Here is a 26,627-nt window from a genome sequence, read left to right on the forward strand (position 1 = left end):
TGTACCCCAAAACCCAAACCCTGCCCTAAAACCTAAAAACACCCCTGTACCCCAAAACCCAAACCCTGCCCTGAAACCTAAAAACACCCCTGTACCCCAAAACCCAAACCCTGCCCTGAAACCTAAAAACACCCCTGTACCCCAAAACCCAAACCCTGCCCTGAAACCTAAAAACACCCCTGTACCCCAAAACCCAAACCCTGCCCTGAAACCTAAAAACACCCCTGTACCCCAAAACCCAAACCCTGCCCTGAAACCTAAAAACACCCCTGTACCCCAAAAACCAAACCCTGCCCTGAAACCTAAAAACACCCCTGTACCCCAAAAACCAAACCCTACCCTGAAACCTAAAAACACCCCTGTACCCCAAAACCCAAACCCTACCCTGAAACCTAAAAACACCCCTGTACCCCAAAACCCAAACCCTACCCTGAAACCTAAAAACACCCCTGTACCCCAAAAACCAAACCCTACCCTGAAACCTAAAAACACCCCTGTACCCCAAAACCCAAACCCTACCCTGAAACCTAAAAACACCCTGTACCCCCAAACACCTATACATATACTTAATTTATAATATTTAAAAACATAAATAAATATTTTTATTTATTTTTATTTATAATTAATATTAATTAAATCATTTATATAATATTAAATAAAATTAAAATAAATTATATACTTACCAATACTTACGATGTAATGGTATGCGTTGTAATAGCATCTGCGATGTAATGCCATGCGTTGTAATGCCATGCGTTGTAATGGATCCTGCGTTGTAATAGCTGCGTTGTAACAGCATTACGACGTAAAAGTTGCGTTGTAAGTGATACACACCCACTGGCTAGACCCGAAGGTATCAAAGCGCTGTACATAAGGTTCCACATAGTTGCAATCATACATCAGTTACAAGTTACCAAAGATACCAGTAAAAACTTTTAAGGAGCATGGAAGAAAAGGAAAATGGAGTGAGGAAGAGAAATGGGGTAGGGGAAAAAAGGGGTAGGGTATAGGTACGACGGAGAGACGAAGGGAAGGTCTGCCCAAGGTCCGGCAGGGAATCCGCAGCCCATCTCCTCGTCAGCTATCAGGTAGCTCCACCGGGCATCGGTCAAATAGCTAGGTCTGAACAGAAAAACATGAAAGGGATAGAAGATGAGAAGAAAGGAGCGTAGAGGGAGAAGGGGGTAGGGTAAATGGGAAGGAAGGGGATACGACAGAGAGACAAAGAAAAGTCTGCCCAAAGTCCGGCTGGGTAGGTGACGGCCGAGGGGGAATCCACAGCCCATCTCCTCTTCAGCTAACAGGTAGCTCCACCAGGCCTCGGTCAAATCTTGGTGCCCCCCCCTACGATGGATATGTTTTTTGCAATACTGAGTCTCCTTCCCACCACTTACACTGATAGAAGCCAATTTGCACATGGTATAGTCCACATATACCACACTTAATTAGGCAAAAAGTATTATCACCGGATGGAAATCGCGGTTCCAAGCTATTAAATCGAGATTTACGTCAGACCGCAGCTAGGTAGAGTTTCTAGTCGTAAGCAGGAAGGTGGAAATGGGTGCTCCCATGGGTGTGTTTTGGGAGTGAATATTGCAAATGTGCTGACCAGCAAAACCAGTTGTAAATCAGTGGCCATTCACAAACATTTGAGTGCTCCGTCCCACGCTTGCCGAAAAAAGAAAAAGTGATGGACAAATACTTGAATTCCTCTCAGCTTCTGGTAATCACTTTGTGTCGCATTCTAGACCATCTTTTTTTTTTGCCCACTGTGCCACTGCTGCAAGGGAGAAAACATATGAAAATCTGACTTGGTCCTGTTCCAATAGGAACGGATAAACTCAAAACTTCCATTCCAGGTTCCGTCTCCACTAGGAAAAAAAACACCTCCAGACAAGCTTGTCGATACTCACTGGAGTTCTTAGCTTACACCAATGGTGGCCCATAATGTGCAACTGGGGTGGGGCGGACACACACACTTCCGCACACTCTTTAAACATGTGCACACATACCATACCCAGCACATACACATGCACACATTTATTCACAGCATGCATGCACGCACAAGTACACAAACATTCATACACACATGCACCCAACACAATAAAAAAAAAAAAATGACCAGGCAGCAGCAGTGATCTTGGATGGCAGGTGGAAAGCATTGGTGGCTCCTGGAGGATTGTGGGAACTGCAGTCTACGCTCATTGGCTGACCTGGTTACGGGACAGCGAATGAGAGGAGGCGCCAGTCCCTACCCGTCACAGAGCGGGATTGGTTCAGTGGGAGTGCTGACCCCACCCCACTCTGAGACGAGCGTCATTGATGGACTGTCGGCCATGGGCACTTCAGGGCTTAAAACTGAAGCTCTCAGGTCCGAGTCTATCGGTGACACATTCCCTCATCACGAGGGGTAGGTTCACAAAAGACTTGGCCGGGATGAGGAGGCCATGTCCACGGGCTGTGAAGTCTTTAATCAGGCATATTTTGTCTCAGACCGCCAGACACCTGCGCATTTAGCAAATGCACAACGCCTGGCTGCGTGACCCGACCATGAGGAGTGCCTGTCAGGCTGACCTGTGCACAGCATGACAGACACTCTTCGGCTGAGAAAAAAGTGGTGGGGCGAGGCCCCTCCGCCCAGAGCAATGGGCCACAGTTGGCTTACACCTGCGTCAGTCAGTCAGTCAGTCAAAACCACTTTATTCGATTAATAAAAATCATAAAAGTATACTTTAAAATACATCCATGAATACAATTTTATAAGACTCCTATATACAATACAAAATTTCACAATAAAAACAATTTCATTATAATTTAAAAGATCCACCGGCAAGGAGACAGTAGTATTGCAATAAGTGTGGAAAAGTCCACTTTATTCCCCCATTTGTTCAAGGGGTGCATGGAAAAGGATTTATTCACAGAGGAAATGGTTTTCAATGTGAAGGAAAGGGGAGGGCAATTCTCCACCATACCTTCCATCAAGGAAAGATTCCAACAAGAGGCTGAAGGCCTTATGAATAAAGAACGCGGACCAGGAGAGAGACCTTGGCACGCGGCAGCCATTACTTCAACACTTTGTGAGGCGAAAAAAGCTGCTTCAACCCGCCTCCATGTTCTTCACTCTTTTTGTTATAAAATGTCCCCATTAAAAAACATATTTTTTATGAACGTTACAACAGAACAATTTGGGTAAAGAGCCAAGCCAGACTGATCTCCTCCTTCGATTCAACGGCGCTGTATTTCTATTTTCTCTCCCAGACGCCTGCGCTCTCATCACGTCGCGACCTTGAGTTGCGAACAAACAATACGCGCCATTTTCGCAGGAACAAAAACACCCAGCACAAAAGAAGTGCTGAATTATGGTCTGCGTCCTTCATGAGATGGATTGAAGGCATCCACTGTGGAAGACCCCTTGTGAGGGGGGCATGTTACACACCACGTGCCATTGTGGCTCCGCGCCGGAGACATACTGTCTCGGGTCAGACTTTAGATACCAACTAGGGCAGAATGAGTGGGGGTAGCTTGCTACTGCTTTGTAACCTACTGCTTAAGGGAGGTGCATGTGGTATGCCACCGGTTCCGGATACAGCAGCAGAAGACTGCATCGCTGGGATAATGTGCGAGATTTGCTCTTGACCTACCAAAACGTGCCTCTGCCACTGAAGCCCGAAAACAACTGCACTGGCTCCCCGTCGAATACCGGATCCTTTTCAAATCCATGTGTTTGGTGTATAAAGCGTTAGCTAAACCCAGCCCTACAAGCATGGGATCCATTCTTTCTCGGCATAACCCCAGTAGGAATCTTCGCTCCAGTCACAAACTTTTCCTCTCTGTACCTCGTGTCAGAAAAGCAAGATGGGGAGGTAAGGCCTTCTCCTTCCTGGCACCCAAGTGGTGGAATGCCCTCCCTTTGGAAGTAAGATCCAGTCCCTCTCTGCAAACTTTTAGATCCGCGCTTAAGACTCACCTCTTTACACGTGCATACCCCTAGTGGGGCCCTGTATATTCTGTTCATTGATTTTGATAGGCGCCTTGATACCTTCGGGTTTAGTCTGCGCGTTATAAGTTGCATAATAAATAAATAAATAAATAAATAAATAAATGTGTCAGAGGCAAGCACTGGGCCTGTCTTAGGTAAATCCCCCTGGACCAGCCTTGCAATTTGGGTCAATGTTTTGAGAAGCCATAAAACAGATCTTCAAGCTGATGCACTGAATAAAGGACGCCGGGATTCTGCTTTGCGTTTTAGAGGCAGAGTGTAGCTCACCGCTACGCAGCCGGTACCTAGGCACAAGATGCTGATGACCTGGGCGTAGTTCGCGGAGTTTTGTTACGCGAAACTCAACGAAGTTTCAAACAAACTCTGTGAACTTCCGCGAGTGGTGGAGTGCAGTGCGAACTGGAGTTTCTGCTGGTATTCCTGCCGCTCGGGTAGAATTCTACCCAAGCGGCAGCTCGCGCTTGCGAACTTACTGTTCACGATCGCGAACTTACCATTCACGATTGCGAGCGGGGAAAAAACTCCATTGCACATCGCGAAGCAGAGTTTTCTGCACTCCGCGAGCTCCGCGGAGTGCAGAAAACTGCGCAAACTCAGCGAACTGAGCGCAGTTCACCGTCCAGGCCTAGTAATGAAACAAATTGCTTTAATCCGTCTCTTTCGTGTATTGACTATTTTAGCTACAACTATAAGAGGACGGGATTGGGGGGGCTGGGACACGGTCATCTTACAGAAAAATGCCTAGCGAAAGAACAGAGCAAGTAGTATCATGCTTATGTGAATCTATAACAGATCCATGCTACAAATGGAAAAAAGTTACTTACCTGTAACAATAGTTTTGCAGCTTGAGGGTATGTTAGATTGACACAATGTGCATTATTCCACCAGTCAACATCTGGCTCAGAAAAATACCACGCTGACACAAAGGAAGGGTTTGGGGCATCAACAACACAAGAAGTCGGGAAAATCCATTATTACATTGTCTCAAAGCACACAATCCTGCAACAGGTCTACCATCTCGCAAGATGTAGGTTTAAAGCTGGAATTATAAAGGTAGGTCATATGGTTGACCATTGGGGAAGGCGTTCGGACAGCGTTCGCGAGACCACTGCATGCTTGTTTCATGCCCTCCAATAAACCATTTGAAACCATTCAGATCTTTGGATTCTTCTGTCTGTGATGCTAATTTCCTAGTTAGAAAATTACAATAGAAATCAGTCTTTAGGAGCAACTGAGCGTGGCAGCTTGTCTGACAGGTTGTGTGACAGCTTGTCGGCTTCGAAGGAAACCCAATAGAGGGTCATCTCCCTCACAACCACGTGCACCACTTATCTTGGAAGCAAACCTCACTTCCCACCTGGGATGCCCCTGACTCCCTTTCTGTAATGTCAAGATGCTGAGGCTCAGCGCTGACCTACTTCTGCAAGAGTCAAGATGCTCTCATGCAATTGACAGGAGAGGGTAAGCACCGGATCTACGCCAAACGATACGTTAGCGAGAGCCATTCAGACTCAGTGGTGCAGACGCATGAAAACGCAACGCGAAGTAGGCGCACGCCACTTCGCCGCTCAATGCTGAGCTTTAATGGAGCCCGAATAACCAGCCTGGAAGGCAATTTCAACAAATCAGAGGCACTCAAGCCGGTGAAGCGGCAGCGTGCGGAAGAAAGGTTGAAGCCTGGCTTCATGAGAGATTACAGCTGGGAAACCTAAAAATATATATCCCAAGTCAAACTTACTCTATTTTTGAGAACATGGATTTATCCAGCACGTATTCCCGCCTCCTCGCACTGACGGGCACACATTTTAGCTCCAGGCTCTGCAGGACCACTTTCGAATGCTAGCTCCGACGTGCAGGCCCAGGAGGTGTCTCCAGGAACTTTTTATTCTCTGTCAACAGGCCCAGCTCATTTCTAATTTGAAGACCAATAGGGATCACCCCCGCTTTCAAACATCAGAAATTCTGCATATAATTCTGTACAGATTATTTTTTTCTTTTGGTTTAGGATTTTCACTAATTGGTCATAGTTAACCCGATTTGTAGATGTCTTAACCCCATTTCGTGGGTTCTGATCGATTGGAGACGACCAGCTCAGAGGCACAATTAGAGATTTTTTTGATAGTCTGGTGTCTCTTAAAGACTCTCTGCCAAGGAAAGCAACGGAATCTGCTGCAGCCGACATCCCTCTCAGAGGCGCAGCCATCCTGGAAAATCTCTCCATTTTCTAGCCCGACATGAGTCCAAGTTTTCTCCAGGCCTATCTTGAGTTTCAGTTTTAAACACCCATCAAAAAATCGCTGGACTTAAAAATCTAGGGAGATTTTTCAGCTGCCACCTTGAGGTACAACCAGACGTAGAACAAGTGGCCGCTTTTGGTTGCCTCAATTCAGGAAGGACCTCAAGACCTGGCTCTTTGAGTGTACCGCAGATTACCCCCCCCCCCCCCCCCCACAGCGCCTTGAGACCCTAATGGGTGAGTAGTCGCGCTTTAAAACAAACCTGATTGATTGGTTGCAACCAAAATCTACGAATAGACAAAGATGCAACATGGCCACTAGTGTTTTTATTGAAGTCATAGTGGTCGACAGACATGTGCTCTTTTTAGGAAGGGCATAAAATCACAAATGCAGATCAAGAAAAAAAACTCATGATGCAGAGGTTGCAGGACATTTATGTATACATCCCCTCATCTGAGGTAACAACAGATAATAACCCAATATTGCTCTCTTGAGGATGCTCTGATCTTGCTAGAAGGTGTCAAAATTCTGGGAGTAAGTTTTTGTGAGACTGAGAGCGATATCATGTCTGGAGGTGCCGCTGCACTGTCCCTTGTGCATCAGGTTGTGTTCCTCCATTCATTGCTGGGAATAAACCTATACATTGACACAGTAGATGATACAACATAACAGTAATTTGTACGACAATAAGATCAGGTGAACGGTCTGGTGTAGAGTTCGGCGGTAAATGAAATTCGTGCAATTTATGGCAAAAATTATAAATACAAAGTAGAATTCAGTGGCAAATGTCATCCTTTTCCGTAGGTGTAGTATTGTATGGGAATGCACTCCCCTGGGTCAGAGTTACAGAAACATTTATGAGAATGAAAGAAGTACTCTAGGGTCTTACAAGCCTTGAAAGATTGACCCCAAAACATCTATAAAGGGAATATTCCTAGACAATTACTACAAATCAACAGGGCCCTCTGTGCACTTTTACTAACAGGTAGTTGGGCTTTTCAGACCTGATTCACAAAAGCATGGAAAATATGTAAAAGAATTGTATACAACTACCACTTTAGGTACTCCAGAAGGATGTATGACATTACAACGCGTGCTTTTACCATGCATGCCTTTACAACGTGGTTTTTACAACACAAACTTTTACAACTCATAGCACTTTGGGGTGCTGGATAGTGAATAGTTTAATTTACTATTCCAACTCCAGTCCCCATGGACACTATGGAAGGTGTTGGATAGTAAATTAAACATATTCCCTATCCTAGCGCGCCCCCAGCGCAATGCGTTGTAATGGTTTGCGTTGTAAAAGTTGCGTCGTAAAGGCACTGCGTGGTAAAAGTTGCGTTGTAAAGGATGTTTCCCCTCCAGAATGGCTTTAAGAGTTGACCCCTCTATATTTAACTTCTCTAGAATTATTGGATGATGTTCAAGTGCCACCAAACTCCAAATCAAACCATCCTTTTAGCTGTCAGTTATTTTTAAATGTATTTTCCCAAAATGCGGGCATCGGTGCCAGCCTTACCCGCTGGCGTAGCCGCTCCGTCTCCTCCTGGTAGGCCGCCAGCTGCTTCTTCCACTGCTCCACGCTGGCATTGGCCTCCTGCAAGGCGGCCACCAGCTTGTTGTTGCTGTCCTGCAGACTGAAGAACTCGGCTTCCCACTGCACCTCGCACACCGACCTGCGCAAACGACAACCGCAAGGGGAGACATTACTGCGAAAGCAAGAGGGCGAGTGCGAGGCAGCAAGAGGTACAAACAAATACAACAGGACAGACTGCACCATTCCTGTGCCTCAGAGAGACCGGGAGTCGCCGGCCTCTGCACAGGCAGGTTTTCATGTTTGGACAGTAAAGCAGGGCTCAACGGGGAGTAGAGCTGGACCCCTGTGACCCCTCTGACCCCCGGTACTGCTTCACGATATGCGGATTCATACTGGAAGGATTGGGAAAGGATGTGAGGTAAATAAGCTCTGATATCCATGAGGCTAGCTCCACACTGTTAGAAATACCTTTAATAAATGAATGTGCACATCATGCCTCAATAGGTTTTTACTGGAAATGTGTAACAGTGCAACAAAGAGGCATGAGGTGGAATCAAGACCAGGCAGCCTCGGTATTCATGAGATAAAGAGACAGGAAGTGTAGGGGGTGGAAGAAAGAGGCGTGAGGTGGAATCAAGACCAGGCAGCCTCGGTATTCATGAGATAAAGAGACAGGAAGTGTAGGGTGATGGAAGAAAGAGGCATGAGGTGGAATCAAGACCAGGCAGCCTCGGTGTTCATGAGATAAAGAGACAGGAAGTGTAGGACGGTGGAAGAAAGAGGCATGAGGTGGAATCAAGACCAGGCAGCCTCGGTGTTCATGAGATAAAGAGACTGGAAGTGTAGGGGGTGGAAGAAAGAGGCATGAGGTGGAATCAAGACCAGGCAGCCTCGGTATTCATGAGATAAAGAGACAGGAAGTGTAGGGTGGTGGAAGAAAGAGGCATGAGGTGGAATCAAGACCAGGCAGCCTCGGTGTTCATGAGATAAAGAGACAGGAAGTGTAGGGGTGGAAGAAAGAGGCATGAGGTGGAATCAAGACCAGGCAGCCTCGGTATTCATGAGATAAGGAGACAGGAAGTGTAGGGGGTGGAAGAAAGAGGCATGAGGTGGAAGAAAGAGGCATGAGGTCGAATCAAGACCAGGCCGCCTCGGTATTCATGACATAAGGAGACAGGAAGTGTAGGGTGTGGAAGAAAGAGGCATGAGGGGGAAGAAAGAGGTATGAGGTGGAATCAAGACCAGGCCGCCTCGGTATTCATGACATAAGGAGACAGGACGTGTAGGGGGTGGAAGAAAGAGGCATGAGGTCGAATCAAGACCAGGCAGCCTCAGTATTCATGACATAAGGAGACAGGACGTGTAGGGGGTGGAAGAAAGAGGCATGAGGGGGAAGAAAGAGGTATGAGGTGGAATCAAGACCAGGCCGCCTCGGTATTCATGACATAAGGAGACAGGACGTGTAGGGGGTGGAAGAAAGAGGCATGAGGTCGAATCAAGACCAGGCAGCCTCAGTATTCATGACATAAGGAGACAGGACGTGTAGGGGGTGGAAGAAAGAGGCATGAGGTGGAATCAAGACCAGGCAGCCTCGGTATTCATGAGATAAGGAGACAGGACGTGTAGGGGGTGGAAGAAAGAGGCATGAGGTGGAATCAAGACCAGGCAGCCTCGGAATTCATGAGATAAAGAGACAGGACGTGTAGGGGTGGAAGAAAGAGGCGTGAGGTGGAATCAAGACCAGGCAGCCTCGGTATTCATAAGATAAAGAGACAGGAAGTGTAGGGGGTGGAAGAAGGAGGCATGAGGTGGAATCAAGACCAGGCAGCATCGGTATTCATGAGATAAAGAGACAGGAAGTGTAGGGTGTAAGAAAGAGGCATGAGGTGGAATCAAGACCAGGCAGCCTCGGTATTCATGAGATAAAGAGACAGGAAGTGTAGGGGTGGAAGAAAGAGGCATGAGCTGGAATCAAGACCAGGCAGCCTCTGTATTCATGAGATAAAGAGACAGGAAGTGTAGGGTGGAAGAAAGAGGCATGAGGTGGAATCAAGACCAGGCAGCCTCGGTGTTCATGAGATAAAGAGACAGGAAGTGTAGGGGGTGGAAGAAGGAGGCATGAGGTGGAATCAAGACCAGGCAGCCTCGGTATTCATGAGATAAAGAGACAGGAAGTGTAGGGTGGAAGAAAGAGGCATGAGGTGGAATCAAGACCAGGCAGCCTCGGTGTTCATGAGATAAAGAGACAGGAAGTGTAGGGCGGTGGAAGAAAGAGGCGTGAGGTGGAATCAAGACCAGGCAGCCTCGGTATTCATGACATAAGGAGACAGGACGTGTAGGGGGTGGAAGAAAGAGGCATGAGGTGGAATCAAGACCAGGCAGCCTCGGTATTCATGACATAAGGAGACAGGACGTGTAGGGGGTGGAAGAAAGAGGCATGAGGTGGAATCAAGACCAGGCAGCCTCGGTATTCATGAGATAAAGAGACAGGAAGTGTAGGGGTGGAAGAAAGAGGCATGAGGTGGAATGAAGACCAGGCAGCCTCTGTGTTCATGAGATAAAGACGCAGGAAGTGTAGGGGTGGAAGAAAGAGGCATGAGGTGGAATCAAGACCAGGCAGCCTCAGTATTCATGAGATAAAGAGACAGGAAGTGTAGGGGTGGAAGAAAGAGGCATGAGGTGGAATCAAGACCAGGCAGCCTCAGTGTTCATGAGATAAAGACGCAGGAAGTGTAGGGGTGGAAGAAAGAGGCATGAGGTGGAATGAAGACCAGGCAGCCTCAGTATTCATGAGATGAAGGGGCAGGAAGTGTAGGAGGTGGAAGAAAGAGGTGTGAGGTGGAATAAAGACCGGGCAGCCTCGGTATTCATGAGATAAAGAGACAGGGAGTGTAGGGGGTGGAAGAAAGGTCTGAGGTGGAATCTAGAGCACTGGTGGTGGGATGCTTAGAAGGCCCTGTACTTATTTACTTTCAGAAATTAAGCTTGGTTTAGCCTACTTCATATGATAAAGCAACATTAGATCTGTGTCCCTGCCACTCAGTGCACTCAAGGTGTCTATAAAGCAACTCCCTCCTAAGAGCTTCTTTTTGACCAGGAGGGCACAGCGTGGGCACCCGAAATGACCGCTGAATCTCACTTAGTTTCAATTAATTAAGCCCACTTGCTGCACAACAAACAGCTTTGTCCTGAAATGATTCCTTTTTGCATCTCTACAAGTTTTAAGTCGATAGCACTCCAAGCCATTTGCACTTTGAAAAGGACACATTAGAAGCAGGAACAGACACTCCTCCCTGCCCCCTCGGCTCACACTTGTGGTCTCGTTCAATGAAGTTGTTGTTTCCCAGTCGTGGGAGTTGTGGGGGCCCTCAAAGGGAAGGAGCTCTTAAACCCTAGATGCACAACACACCCTGGGCATCCAGGATGCAACTCTCAGACCTTAGCAGTGATTCTGGCTAAAACGAGCCTGGGGCTGCAGTAGACCAGGGACCTCAAACTCTGGTCCGTGAAGACAGGAGCCATTCCAGGTTCTAGGATAGATTTATATACAATAGATCTAAATTTGAATCATTTACTTTGTCAGCGGTTACTATGACAACCTGGGGCGCCTCCAGCTTCTATGCGACAAGGCGGTGTGACCTTGTAGAGGCATCATTTCTGCACATTAATGCAATTGCCTCTTTGTGGAAGGTCATATATCTCTGGGATCTAAATTTCGAATTTTGAGGCTCTTTACTTCCCTACTACACAGGTTAACTTTAAAATGATGGCGTGAGCAGTAGCCTTGGCACACTGAGGTGGCGGGTCTGTGATTGTGTCCAATTTTAATCCACCGCCAAATGGAGAGGGACAACGCCTCTGTGTTTGATGAACATTTACAGCGTCTCATCTCAAGTGCGTTGAGCTCACTGACGATGGTCCCTCTATGACAGCCAAAGAGCGCTTCACTTGTTTTGTTTTGTTTTTCTTTACTTTTCTTTGATTTGTGATTCATTGTCGGAATCTCTCCTCCCCTCCTGCACTTTTAATCTGTCTCCCGCGTCAGTCCCAGGGGCAGGCGGCCACGCCTGGTCTGTCTTTCTCACCAGTCAAGCGCCACATGGCTCCTCCCCGAGTTCCAGGAGCGGAAATCCCTCTTCTGCTTCGCCTCTATTCATTGGCTCTCGCTTTCCCAAGATGTCTCCTATCAGAGTCCCTGGCTTCGCAGTGGGTGCTCTATGGTAACACTGTTTCTCCAATGGGGCGTCTCCTTAGATCTGAGGCGCCCTTCCGTAATCTGCAATGAACCGTGGAATGAAGACTAGTAATCCAGAAAGGCTCTCCCATGCCTGATTGAAATGTTCCCGGGTTGGTCCGAAAATAAACTTTTATTTCTTCTGAATAGTGGATTCGAGGTAGCAAGCTCCCTCTCTAGACATTAGGCACATTTTCCAATTAATAACAATATTGAGAAGGGGATGAAGTAGGTTTCTTGATTAGATTAACACACAAAAGGAGACAGGAGGCTGCTTGCAAGAGCTCTAACCTCCAGCAATAGCTCGGGGTAGCATTCCAACCCATCGTTCTTTTGCTTACCATGCCACCTTAATTTGGACCAAGCCATATGCAAATCAGTCTTGACCATGCTCCTCGTGGGAACAGTCCAGACCGAAATACCAAGCCAGTTCTTCCTTGAACAAGAACACAAGCAACCCAGGACATATTTCGCCCTAGTTATGGGCTCATCAGCCAGGTACAGCTTTGTTGTGAGCACGGAACCCACGTCAGGGCATACCCATGCCACTTAGGGCGGTACATGAAACACACAAAAGGTGATGGGAGGAATGCTTGCAATAAGTGTAATGGCCCAGTGGGCAACACCTACCCTCCTCCGAGTCCCCGGAGGATCCTTCAAACTAAACCAAAGTACGCGTACTACGTGGTGCCTACGCGTCACCCGATGACACGGCTATTCACAGAACTTTAGGTAGTGATTTGGATCAACTTGATACAACCACAGTAGGTGGCAAGAATGGGCACCGCTTAGTGTGGGGCAGTGTATCCACTATATATTTGAATGTTTTTTGTCCTGATGAAGCGCCCCGGATCCCTAAAACCATTGTAGGAGCGAAACATGTCGACAACAACAATCTTTCTGAGGGGTGACCACCATTAGGCCACACTCTCTAAACAGGAAGTGCAGTTCCATTACCTGTCTTCACACTTGATTGACTAGCTGGTTTCCTTTAAAACCTGAGGCAACCTTAAATAGGCTTTTTTATCCCTGGGATGATATTCTTACCAATAAAGTATTGTACTAGAAAATCCCCTCACCAGTGTTAACCTTACACACAACACCCCACTTTAGAAATAACGCCCCTTCACTTGCATTCATCCATATGGCAACCTTGAAAAGATCTCTGTAGAAGTGGCCCTTCGGGGGACCCGTTGGGCAACGCAGCGCCAGCCCAACGAGGAGCATCGCCCTATGATGAATCGCGACATCCTCTAGGGGATGTGTGAGGGCAACATGAACAGTCTCGCTGACCGTCCACTCCCATCACCCCAGTACAGGCACACTCTACAATTGTGAGATTTCGTGCCCTTCTCGCTGTTCATTCTCCCCAAGGAACACAAGCCCTTGTGATTATCTTTTGTATTAATAACTAGGTGCAGGGCTTATGGGCCTCCTAAATTAGCTCCCTGCCCCCCTCCCCTGATTCCCTTTTTCTCTCCGAAAGGTTTTCTCTTTGAATCGCAGAGATCAATCGTAGCCTTCCTGCTGGCCCGACGGGACCGAACCCACCAGAATAGGCGACAATGGTTTGGGTTTATCGGCCTGAACAGGATGAAGGGCCAAGTTGGCGCTGTTGAAAGTCAAAGGTGTTCGCAGTCACAATGAAGGCAAGGAGGCGGCCATAGAGAAACGGGTGCAGCAGCTAGCTGCACCTCTTTTAAGAGACTCCAAGATCCTCACACCTGCTGTGATTGGTGGCCTGAGACGTCGGTCACTGAAGCCCTCAAACGCCCAGGGGTCTGTGGAGAGGTTTGCAGGATGGAGCTAAGATGACTCTTGAATGAGGAGGGGGTTCAGACTGCATCTTGGATACAAACTCCAAAATCACTGACGGAGTCAAAAGGTCTGGACTTGCCAAATCCATCCGAAGGTCAGTTTCTTTTGTTTTTTTCCAGCAAGCATGTAGCACAAAAATAAAGAAAGAATTAAAAGAAAATATGTGGCCACCTAAAAATGTTGGCCACACGTTTGTAATAAAAATTGTAAATTTAAAAGAAAATTTAAAAACACATATGCGTTTAACAGAACACTGGGCACTTGCTAGCCGGCTACTGTACTCAGAACATATGCAGGAAATGTTTTTAGTTTTAATGTAGATCACAGAAAAGTAGGATGCTTACTGTACAAAGAAAAGGTACTGTAGCATTTGAATTACTGCAACGTAAATACATAGTTTAAACCCACAATGAAACCTTAACAAAGAATATAAAACTGAAAGAAAAAAGCATTGGCAACGTAAAGTCTTGCCCCCCTGTCTTGGTACTCAATTACACCTCTTTTTATGCAGATGTGCACATGTGGTCAGGAAAAATACAGGCACTCACAGTAAAAGGCTGACAATGGCTGAAGTGGGCTGATGCGTTGCCACGTGCTGTGGGGGGCGGAAGCAACATGTGAATGACAGCTAAGCAGACCAATGGAGGAAGAGGGAGCCTCGAAGCTTGTCCATGTATGATATATGTATGTATTTTATATTTATGATTTTTTTATACAATAAATCTGCTGAAGCTGCCTCTCAGCCAGACCTAAAATATCCATAAAATAGACATTTTAATTTAAAGAGGTCAGCAATGGATGTTTTCAAATGCTCTGTAGAGTGTTAAGAGGGGATCTTGTGGTGATGTCAGGTGTGAGCCCCCCCAGGCAGGTAATGCTCAGGTGAGAATTGGGTCAAGCGGCGCAGGTAGTCGGCGGCGGGTGACGCGAGCTCGCCGCTAACAGGTTTCGCGTCACTCGTCGGCTGGTGTGACTCCAGCACACCTTGGGTGTTACATGCAAGCACTGTTTTAATTTTCACAAGGAGGCCTGCTCCTATTCTGTCTAACAAAAGGCTCTGGAATCAAGGACACCTCCAGCTGCTGATCCATTCCAAGAAAGAGATAAAACCTACATCTTACTATCCACAGCCAGACCCTGCAGCACACCCAGCACAATGCATGTTGAGCTGGACCCCACCAGGCCCTCAACAATCCTCTCTGTACTTCTCTGTCCCCCCGTGATTCCAGCCACCCTCTTTGGAAACAGCCACAAAGCCCCTGAAAGGCCTATTATCCCAGCATTATTTTCAAGGGCATTTATCACTCGATGCACAAAGATCCCTCTGACCACAAAGGTTCTTTTGTGTACTGCTATCATGTGCATTGGATATTTTCATTTTTAGGTACTCTCTTAAAGTGAAACTGAACCTGTGATCAGCACATCTGTGATGCAAACTTGCTCTGTTCTAAAGATGCATTGGCCCTCGTGGGGCAGCTGTGTATGGAGAATGATGTATTTATTTTCTTCCTGTTAAGCATTCTGGCGCTCATGAGGTCTGGTACTCACTATGAAACTAAATAAAGAACAGAAACTCCACCGTGTGCACATGTCTCCCCAGGACCCCCCTGTCCCCAGTGGTTCTGTAGCTCAGCTTTCTATGTCCCCAGGGTGACTATGGGCCATATGTAGGTAAGACATGTTTTCTCAAATTGCGATTTTTAGGGAATCGCAATTAGAGAATCGCAAAACGCTATGTAGGTAGGATTAGCAAAATATTTTGCGAATCCCAACTATTCCTTATTTGCAAATCGCAAATTGAGATTGGCAAATAAGGAATACCTTCCCCTTCATTACTATGGGCTAGAAGGCCCGCAGGAATGAATGGGAAGGCATTCTCAATTTGCGATACTCAATTAGAGGATCGCAAATTGAGAATGCAATTTCAAGGTTGCAAGGGTGTCAATAGGACACCCTTTTGCAGCCCTGAAATAAACATGTGTGCACATGTGGAGCACATACATGCGCTAAGGGCATGTATGTGCGCCACATGGCACTTTAAAAAATGCAAAAAAGTGCATTTTTCAAAGAAATCGCAAATTACCACCAACCTGAAGTTGGTGGTAATTTGCGATTCCTTAACCCCTGCACTGCGGCGGCTATTCCGCCGCAGTGCTAAGGGGGCGGGGCAGCCGCGCGGCGGCCGCATGCTGGTGACGGAACCGCTCCGTCACCAGCCGCGGTTGAGCTGTGCTGATGACGGAGCGGTTCCGTCATGGCCCCGCCCGCTCAATAGAACGCCCAGCGCAGGCGCGGAAAACGCGCCACGCAGGCGCGGCGGCCGTGCCATGACGGAACCGCTCCGTCATCAGCACAGCGCCACCGCAGCTGATGACGGAGCGGTTCCGTCATCAGCATGCAATGGGTTAAACCAAAATCGCACAACTTGGCTGCTTCATACATTGCATTTAAGGAATCTTAATTTGGGATTCCTTAAATGCAATAGCAAAATAAGGAATCGCAAATTTTGCGATTCCTTATTTTGCGTGTGGTTTTTTGTGTGCTACATAGCACACTGCCCAAATTGCGATCGCAACAGCTGAAATTCTGCGAATTTCTGCATTTGCGATCGCAATTGGGCTATCTACATATGGCCCTGTGTGTCCGATTCAGGGTCTCATTGTCTCCTCTGTGTTCCATGTATCTGCCTGTATCTTTCCCCCTGTGTCCTTGTCATCCCAGGTTCTCCATGTGTACCTATCTGCTCTGACTCCCCTGTCCCCCAGTGGTTCTATAGCTCAGCTTTCCATGTCTCCAGGGTGACTCTGTGTCCATTCCAGTGCCTCATTGTCTCCTATGTCTGCCCAGGGATCCCATGTGTCTGCTTGCATCTCCTTGTATCCTTGTCACCCCAATTCCTCCAGGTGTCCATCTCTCCCCAGGCCCCCCTGTACCCAGTGGTTCTGTGTGTCAGTTTTTCATGTCCTCAGGGTTCCCATGTGTCCACTTCTCCCACCATTTGTGTCCCCTGTGTCTGCCCGGGGCTCCCTGTGTCCAAAAGCCTCTCCCAGACTACGTGTTCCGGGTCGCCCATGTCTCCACGGCCCCCCAATTCCAACTCCCATGTCCATTATAGCCATGTCAATACCCCCCAGTGTCTTAGCGTGTGCCTTGTGTCTGCCCAGTATCTTTCCATGTCCCCTCTCTCCATTCTTCCAATACCTGCCTCCCAGTATTACAATGTGTCACGACCACTGCCATGTCCCCCAGGGTCCTGCTGTGTCACCATGGGTCTGCCTGTGTCCCCACAGCCCTAGTCCTTTCCTGTACCCCAGTGTCCTGCTGTGTCACTGTGTGCCCCCAGAGTCCTTGTACTTTCATGTCCCCCCATGTCTTGATGTCCCCCGCGCCTCTTCTTTGCCCTCTTCCGGTTCCTTCTCTATCCATGCCTCTTCCTGCACCTGAGCAAGCCCCCCCTCATCTCCTTTTAGTTCTGGCCCATTCTCTAATCCCTCTTCTCTAGCACCTGTGCCCAAGCACCGCCCACATCCCAGAAGCACCTCTACACCAAACTACAACCGAGCACCTCGTCCCCTCACACCTCGTCCCCTCACACCTCGTCCCCACACACCTCGTCCCCACACACCTCGTCCCCACACACCTCGTCCCCACACACCTCGTCCCCACACACCTCGTCCCCTCACACCTCGTCCCCTCACACCTCGTCCCCACACACCTCGTCCCCTCACACCTCGTCCCCACACACCTCGTCCCCACACACCTCGTCCCCTCACACCTCGTCCCCTCACACCTCGTTCCCACACACCTCGTCCCCTCACACCTCGTCCCCTCACACCTCGTCCCCACACACCTCGTCCCCACACACCTCGTCCCCTCACACCTCGTCCCCACACACCTCGTCCCATCACACCTCGTCCCATCACACCTCGTCCCCTCACACCTCGTCCCCTCACACCTCGTCCCCACACACCTCGTCCCCACACACCTCGTCCCCACACACCTCGTCCCCTCACACCTCGTCCCCTCACACCTCGTCCCCACACACCTCGTCCCCACACACCTCGTCCCCACACACCTCGTCCCCACACACCTCGTCCCCTCACACCTCGTCCCCTCACACCTCGTTCCCACACACCTCGTCCCCTCACACCTCGTCCCCACACACCTCGTCCCCACACACCTCGTCCCCTCACACCTCGTCCCCTCACACCTCGTCCCCTCACACCTCATCCCCACACACCTCGTCCCCACACACCTCGTCCCCACACACCTCGTCCCCACACACCTCGTCCCCACACACCTCGTCCCCTCACACCTCGTCCCCTCACACCTCGTCCCCTCACACCTCGTCCCCTCACACCTCGTCCCCACACACCTCGTCCCCTCACACCTCGTCCCCTCACACCTCGTCCCCTCACACCTCGTCCCCACACACCTCGTCCCCTCACACCTCGTCCCCACACACCTCGTCCCCACACACCTCGTCCCCTCACACCTCGTCCCCTCACACCTCGTCCCCTCACACCTCGTCCCCACACACCTCGTCCCCACACACCTCGTCCCCACACACCTCGTCCCCACACACCTCGTCCCCTCACACCTCGTCCCCTCACACCTCGTCCCCACACACCTCGTCCCCACACACCTCGTCCCCTCACGCCCTGTCCCCTCACACCTCGTCCCCACACACCTCGTCCCCACACACCTCGTCCCCACACACCTAGTCCCCACACACCTCATCCCCTCACACCTCGTCCCCTCACACCTCGTCCCCACACACCTCGTCCCCACACACCTCGTCCCCACACACCTAGTCCCCACACACCTCATCCCCTCACACCTCGTCCCCTCACACCTCGTCCCCACACACCTCGTCCCCACACACCTCGTCCCATCACACCCCTCTATCTCCTTCCAACCTTTTCCCCTTAACCCTTTTTCTGACCTTTTCCTGCCCCTCTTTTCTGGTGCATTTTAATCCTATTTCCTTGAAGTGTCTAATGGACAATCTTCTACTCATTATAGAAATTCACCAAAAATGGAGATTCACCAGCCTGGGTAGGTCAAGCTAGTTTCCACCATTTTGCTTTTTCTCCAGTGTGAAGGACACCTGGAGAAACTGACAGGGTCAAATGGCAGACCCCTCATCTCTTTCCAGTTCCTTTCATGAGTCTCATGCGCCCTCCTCCCCTCTTCAGTTCCCAGAAGCGCTTTGAAGCTGGCGTAGGGCACCCTAAGCGCTAAACTAGACTCCAGCCTGGCCCCATGACGCTGAAGGCGTGGAGAGATGTTGGGCGTTTGACCTTCCTGAGTGCAGACCATGTCTGATGTCCATGTAGATGAACACTCAGTTCTCCACCATTGGGCGCTAGACCCACCCTCACCACATTCTCTCCGTAAAGCGCCTCGAAGGCTGTGTGGAGGAAACTGTCGTTCAGTGCTCGAGGCTGGAGCTCACCACTCTTGGCTTAACCCCTTGCATGCTGCCGCGATTCTGCGCCTGTGCGGCAAAATCGCGAGTGGGCGGGTTTATGACGGCCCCCAGCCGTCATCAGCACACGAGCGCCGTAGTGCATGACGGATGAGGGCCGTCATCAGCATGCAAGGGGTTAAAGAAGGTAAGATGGCGCCTCACCCTTCGGAGAGCATCTTCTTGAGTCGCTCCTTCTCCGTGGTGATCTCCGTGTCCGCGCTCTGGCTCCGGAACAGCTTGTCGTCGCTGGGGCCATTGATGCTGATGACGGGGGACTGTGGACAAGAGGAACAGCGGCACGAGGGTTAGATGCGAGCCCTGGCAATGTCAGTCAGTTAAGCTTTATTCGATTATAAAATAACCATAAAAGCATATTTATAAAACATTAAAAATCGCATGTTACAGAAAGATAGGAAACCACAAAATTATGGAATAAGTTATACAGTGAAAAATCTTACATCAGAGTAGATTTTCTACACTTAAAAACAGACTTTAAAAACAACGAAACAGATAAAATTACAAATTCTTCCCCAAGGGATTGCACGACTATGAATGCAGGTCGGCATTGACGCAGGCCTAGTGTTCTAAGCAGCGGGAGAATCCACCTTTTCCTCTGGATTGTATAAAATTTACAGAAGAATAAAACATGCATGGTGGATTGTGCTGACAAATCGTTGCATGGGCAATTAGACAGCTGCCTAGACCAATCGTTAATTGCTGGAAAATTTAGCGATCTATGGACAATGCCCGTCCTGAAACGTGTTAGTAAAAATCTTTCAAAGTCAGACGATACAAAAGTTAAATACGACTGCATCTTAGAAGTAGTCAGGATGTGTTGGTGGGCAAGAACAGTGATTTTCAATATCTCTTTATTTAATCTAATGTTTTCTAGATTCTGCAAACAGCTAAGTTTAAAAACTGTCCTATTTACTTTAGTCAAGGTATTGGGCTTATCAAAATATTCTTGATGGCAAATTAATGTTTAACAAGGTCACTCTGACCCAATGACAACACAAAGCACAACCTCCAACCTGCCTGTGTCGTTCAGCAACTTCCATCACTAGACTGTCCACAACCACGAGTGAACATCTGACCATCAGACACCTCCACCGTGGCTTCATCGGGGGTCTTGTGCCCACTTCTGGACGTCTCCACTGGCGAGTGGAGGCCCCACCAGCCAAGTAGGAAAGGTTCCTCGCACCCTGATGCAAGCAAGGGAAAGGGGCTATCTCCTCCCAGACTGGCTATTACAGGACAGCTAGAATTGTGGTGAGTGGGTCTCTCACCTCCTGCCGCCCTGGTGCCACTGAACCCACTGCACTGATGACAGCTAATCCCCTTCACAAGAAGATGCTTCTGACCTATAGAGGCCTCGCGTGGAGCACTGTGTTCACCCACAGAGGCAGAGCTGGAACAGTTGTGAAAGATGTATCTCCAGATGTGTGTCTATTTGCTTTTCGCCAGGGCCTGGAGAGCTTTTTAGGGATGCATTGCCCTCATACAATGTGTGACGTTTTCTTTTAAGCCAACAGCATGGTGCATTGTGGGACTAGATTCGCTACGTCATAAATAAATGAGTTACCAGCACTTGAATATCCCTGTGGGGCGTTCAGAATCTGGGAGCCTTTTATTTTATGCCAATATTTATTTTTAAAATGCATAAACGCAAATGCTTATCGGTGATTCAAACAACAAATAACTGCAAAAAACAAAACCTAGAACTAAGGAAGGCACATTTAAACTGTGAGAGGTTTTAGTTGTTAAAAAGCCAGGGTTACCACTGATGTCCATTGCAAAGTGGGCTCGAGTGACCATGGAGATCAAGAGAAAGGGAATGAAAAGTGTCCTAGCTATCGTAACGGAAAGTTTCAATTCTATTAAGGACTCGGAGGTGAGGATTATGCTCATCTTTCTCCTTTATTTATCTCCAGCAGCCAAGTAAAATTTAACATATAACAACATTTTTATCCAAAATTTGCCAGTGGCCAACGAAAAGCACGGTCCCTGTTGACGACCGTGCTAGTTCTGGAAACGGAACGCAGTAAAAACTGGAGGACGTGGGCGAGAGCACGGGTTGAGCGAGAGGAAACTTGCTTGCCACCATTTTGTCTCTACGTAAGATTGTTAAAGTCTTACAGGTTACCCCAGAGTGAATGGGAACGCAGCCTAATGGTGCACAGTTCTGGGCTCTTTCAGGACACTGATCTGTGAACGCTTCTTGGCTTTGCTTGGTATTGTTTAAAGGGGAGTCTTTTGGATCAGATGTGTTTTATAGCAGCAACCCTACCTTCCAAGTATCCCTCTGGGAAAGAAAACTCTCCCTCACCTCTGTCTATTTCGATATCTCAAACTCTCTATATCTCTGGGCCTAATTCCCCATCAGGGGTAGCAAGCGCTATATAAATGCAAACATTTTTTTCCCTTCTATCCCTCCGCTATCCTTCTCACTCCAAATAACGGACTAATATCCACCACTCAAATTACTTTCATATTTCACCATACTAATTCACCACTAATCCTTTATGGGTTCCGGAGTAGCATGCTACTCACCAGAAAAGCGCTTCAACATCCATCAGGGGTAACAGGTGCTATATGGATGCAAACCCTTCTTCGCCTTCTATCCCTCCCTATCCTTCTCACTCCAAATATCTGACTAATACCCACCACTCAAATTACTTTCATATCTCACTATACTAATTTTCAACAGTAATCCTTTATGGCTTCCGGAGGAGCGCGCTACTCGCCGAAAAAGCGCTTCGACACCTCGTCAGCGGTAGTAAGCGCTATATAAACGTAATTACAATACTATACTCTTTCTCTGTCTTTCTCTGCACAGTGGCATCCTGAGGATTTTTGGGGACCGTGGAAAGACCTATTTCCGAATGTTTGTTTGGCCTTCAATTAGGAGAAAATGTGCAATACAATTAAAAGTTGCTCTGAACAGGGATTGCTTGATCCCCTGTGGACCTGTGTACATCACTTTGTGCCCGAATGTGTGCGCCTAAAGACATTTCGTTCTGCTGGGATTTGAGATTCTCCTTTGCTTGGCTGCGGGCGCCCAACATGTTTCTACTCATCTCTGCCCAGAGGGAGGCTCAGATCCTATTCACTCTGTATGTAGGTGTGATATTTTAAAATTCACTTCTCCAGGATACTGACATGTCGGCTGCTGAGAGGGTGCCGAAGCTGCTGAGGAGGTAAACGCCTCTGCAGCTCTGTGGCTTGCACCTGTGACGTGCATTTGATAGGTTTAGTTTCACTTTTCAGATTACAGACATGGGACTGCAAGTCCCAGCATGCACAGCTCTGCTGGGTAGCAGCTAGGACCGGCTGGAGGTGTCAAGGCTGATTATCGACTTGAGAGGTTCTGCTTCTGAATCCCAGCTCCACCCTTGCCCAGATGTGTAATCCTGGGAAAACATTTTATGCAAGTCTCAGCTCCCCTTCAAAGCTAAACTGTGAGTGATTGAAAGGGTCTGACATCTGATATTCATTTCTGCATAAAAACTGATACTTACAGCTAACAGGACAGATGTATGTAATAGATGACGTGGACCTGGAAAGCTATTGGATGCTGGTGTTATGACGTCCCCTCCTGTTGACTTTCTTGCCCCAGCCCTGCCGCATGGGCAGAACCTTCCCTCGTAGTGGTGTGCTGGGGAGGGGGGGGGGGGGAGTGAGAGAATGGGGGGGGTAGGATTACTGCAGGCAGCCCCCTCATCTCAAGGGGCCAATAAGTGATTTCACACTCCGTGCACAGACAGGGAGGCGAGAGATCACAGACACCCCGGCTAATGGAAGGGGACAGGTGTCTGCTCCCTGGGGTGGAGGGGGAGGGGCTGACTCATCCAGGAAGGGGCCACGTGCTCAGCATTACAGATGGCCCCCCTCCAGCAGACCCACAGACCGCGGGGCACAGACCCACAGCCCCGCCACAGGGCCTGCCTTGCAAGGGGAACGCTTGGCCTGCTCAGATTGCACACGGACCACCAGCAGGAGCCCCGAGACACCCACAATATCCAGTCCGCCTTTCATCCTTTCGAGGCTGACAAAAGGAGTACCACTGACCGGGACAATAATCTGGCATCAGCAACTAAAGGCGAGACAGATGGCAGCCAGTGCTACCTAAATGTACTGATCAATGCATTATTACATCAGAAAGGTACTGAAGCCGCGAGGGGTCGGTGCCTGTTTAAAGCACCATCAGATGCCTTTTAAAGGCACAGAACTACTGAATGACGGTGGGGGGTCATTAAATGGACTCAATTCAATTCAATTTGTATTTATTTTGATATGGAACTCCAACGGAGGTCCACAAAAGTACACAAATAAGATTTAAAAAAAGAGATACTCTATGTACAGTACAAAATTCTTCCATATTCAAATGTCAAATACTACAAAATACAAAAAATGGCACTAAAAATGATCTAATAAATATCCAGAAAAGTTTTTTAAAAATTGATACATTCGAAAACACACTATTTCGTTTGGAGGGGACAAGACACATGAGCGGGCCTCCTGAGGCGGAATGAATATTATATTTGATAAATACAGTTCTTAAAAACATATGCCTGGCCCTGTGTAACTTCGAACAAACAAAAAACAAATAACATGGTTAAGATCTTGAATTTGCGATTGACAGGTTTCACAGATTCCTCCCTACTTGGAATTTTGTCCCATTTACCAGTGACATCTCTTAAGGGCAACACATTCATTATTGATAAAAGAAAAAATTCAAAATAAATAAATAAATAAATTAGCCTTCTAATACCGTGAGGGAGGTTCCAGGTCAAATAAAGCTGTGGTCTATTCCCCACAGGGCTCCCACAGACTACCTCATTGCGAGACTTAGTCTGACTTAAACCAGTGTCTCTAGCCAAGCTGGGAGAGGAAACAAACTTTTTTATGAACAGCTTTAATTAAGTTTTTGGCATGGGGGAATCAGTATTCAAGGTAAGCCCAAATGTGCTTGAATTGCAATAAAAATTATAAAAAAAAAAAAAAGGTAAGCCCAAATGAGTCATTTGCATTAAAAATGACCTAAAAAATGTTGAGTGGTCTTTCAATTTGTCAAAAATTTCTATTCTCAAAGCAGCCCTAAGGGCGCCCTCATCCCCCCAACACAAAGTTACCCCACCTTAAAACCGCAGCCAAGGATAAAATGTATGAGGAAACTAAACCAAATCCCAGAGGTAAGATGTACAGCGAGAATTTAGATTGCAAATTTGGCGAAGAATTCGGCCTTCGGCTTTGTCAAAAGAAAGCCAGTATTTCATATCCAGTACCTCTGCAGCGTATATTAATGAGGGAGGAATTTTTACCTTAAAAACTGACAAAACATGACTGAAATGGCGTTTCCCACAAATTTTGTAGAATCTGTTTAAAACTCCGGCCTGGGAGACAGCCTTGCTGACACAGAGATTAATGTGCTCTATCTAGATCTCGCCCTGTTTTTGAAAAGTCCTTCCCCAGATGTAAGTAGGAATCAACCAATTAAAGTTCTTCAGACCCCAGAGACCACTTAAAATATATTTTTATTCTATGACCTCCTTTGCGAAAAGGCCAGAATTTTGCTTTTAGCAATATTAATTTTCAAAAAGCGGGCTTCTGCGGATTTAGTTAGGGCATCCAGGCGATGTTGCATAACGATAGGCGTTAAATCAAAAACTGCGACGTCATCTGCATATAACAAAGATCCAACGGACATTATTCCCATCTTAGGGGCATACCACCCGCAATGAATTTGAAGCAGCGGGGAGATCAGATATGTACAAAGAAAACAGTAGTGGGGCCAACAGGCAGCCCTGCTTTAGCCCATTGTGCGTTTTAATCCTTCGCGGTAGCCCCTGCGCACCTCCCATCAGGACTTGACACCAGGTATCTGTGTGCAATTCTATACTAAGACCCCACAGGTGCTGTGGTGTACCAAATTGGGCGAGCTTTCTCCACAGTGTTTGGCGATCGACGCACAGACTACTAAATGACTGTGGGGTGTCACTAAATGTACTCAATGTGTGTGTGGGGGGGTGGTCACTATATTCCAAAGTGCATCTGCCTAAAAACGAAGAGGGGGGCCCTTTCACAGACCTGAAGGTTGCAGCCCCCGTGGGTCCTCAGCGCGGTACGCCATTGGAAGGTTTGACGCCCAGCGGCCCGTCAGCCACCGGGCCGCGAGGACACAGCCACAAGGAGAACCTGGCCAGTGAAAATAACACAATGGGCCCGGTGCACATGAGGAGACTCCCTGCACACAAGGCTTAATTTGTGCCGGTGTTTGCCAGTGCTTAGTACCATCACGTATTTGTAAACACCAGACCTTGTTTTATGAGAGTCCACCACATGGTGGCACTGCCTGTATATTTTTTAGCAGAGCTTACGAACAACTAAATCATTAGCTTTTTTTGTAAAACGCTGGGTGACTTGTAATAGTTAAAATGTTGTCGCAAACTTCCAAATGGACTTGTGATGGCAGCTAGATGACCTGGGTCTATTTATCTGAGAGCTGCCGGGCTGCACGTTGCCCATCTATCTACCCAAAATGTTTCCTCAGCCCATGCAAGGGCTTGGCCATCAGTAGTGCAGCATGTGCAGTGGCACCGGGACCGTGGGACCTTCCTACTGCACCCCAATCACAACTGTTTCTGTAATATCTAACAGGGAGCGGAGCAGGGGATTTATTTGATTTCATTAAGGCCTCTGTCCCCCTTGTTACCCCTCTATGACCCTGTATCATTTGCGGATAAGTAAGGAGGAGAAATTAGTAGTTGTGACATTTCAACCACTTATGAAAATAGATCTGGACTGCTGTATTAGTTTTGAAGATCTCTGCACCATACATAGACTTTGCAGAAGGTTACCAGAAGGCACTGTGTCATCTTTTGGCAAACCAATGCATTGTGGGAGTTGTGGTCTTGGTGGACAAGGTCCAATTAAACTAACACAACTGAAGACAGGATCGCTGCATCCTTGGTGACAGAGTCTTCTGGTCATATTAAGTTTGTAACTTTTGCGTCATTGGCACTGGTAACATAGTAACAAGCTATATATTTGGGGATATCGAAAAAGTTGATTTAGAAGCCAAACCTGGCCTGGAACAGCAGCACATGTGAGTTTAAGGAGATTAAACCAAAAGCAGATCAAACTGACAAACAACTTCCGACCTATCTCCAAAATTCCTTCTCTGGCGAAGCTCCGTGAAAAATGTGTTCACATCCAGCTTTGTAACCACATTGAGTAATTCCAACTATTAGACCAATTTCAATCCAGCTTCCGTGCAGGACGCAGCACCGAAGCAGCTATGACAACACAGTGGACGATGCACTAAA

The 26,627-nt window shown here is 47.9% G+C and overlaps 1 protein-coding gene across 1 annotated transcript in view; it reads right to left on the reverse strand.

The window, feature by feature from the left end:
* The window catches only part of HOMER3 (homer scaffold protein 3), a 335,653-nt gene that overhangs the window by 73,641 nt on the left and 235,385 nt on the right, over nt 1–26,627 (reverse strand). The window contains exons 5-6 of the mRNA XM_078671338.1: nt 19,465–19,577; nt 7,760–7,916 (exon numbers count right to left, since the gene is read on the reverse strand). Of these exons, the coding sequence (XP_078527464.1) occupies nt 7,760–7,916; nt 19,465–19,577 (270 nt within the window). The remainder of the gene's footprint in view (nt 1–7,759; nt 7,917–19,464; nt 19,578–26,627) is intronic.

This window comes from Lissotriton helveticus, chromosome 12, assembly GCF_964261635.1.
Source record: "Lissotriton helveticus chromosome 12, aLisHel1.1, whole genome shotgun sequence".
Lineage (NCBI taxonomy): Eukaryota > Metazoa > Chordata > Amphibia > Caudata > Salamandridae > Lissotriton > Lissotriton helveticus.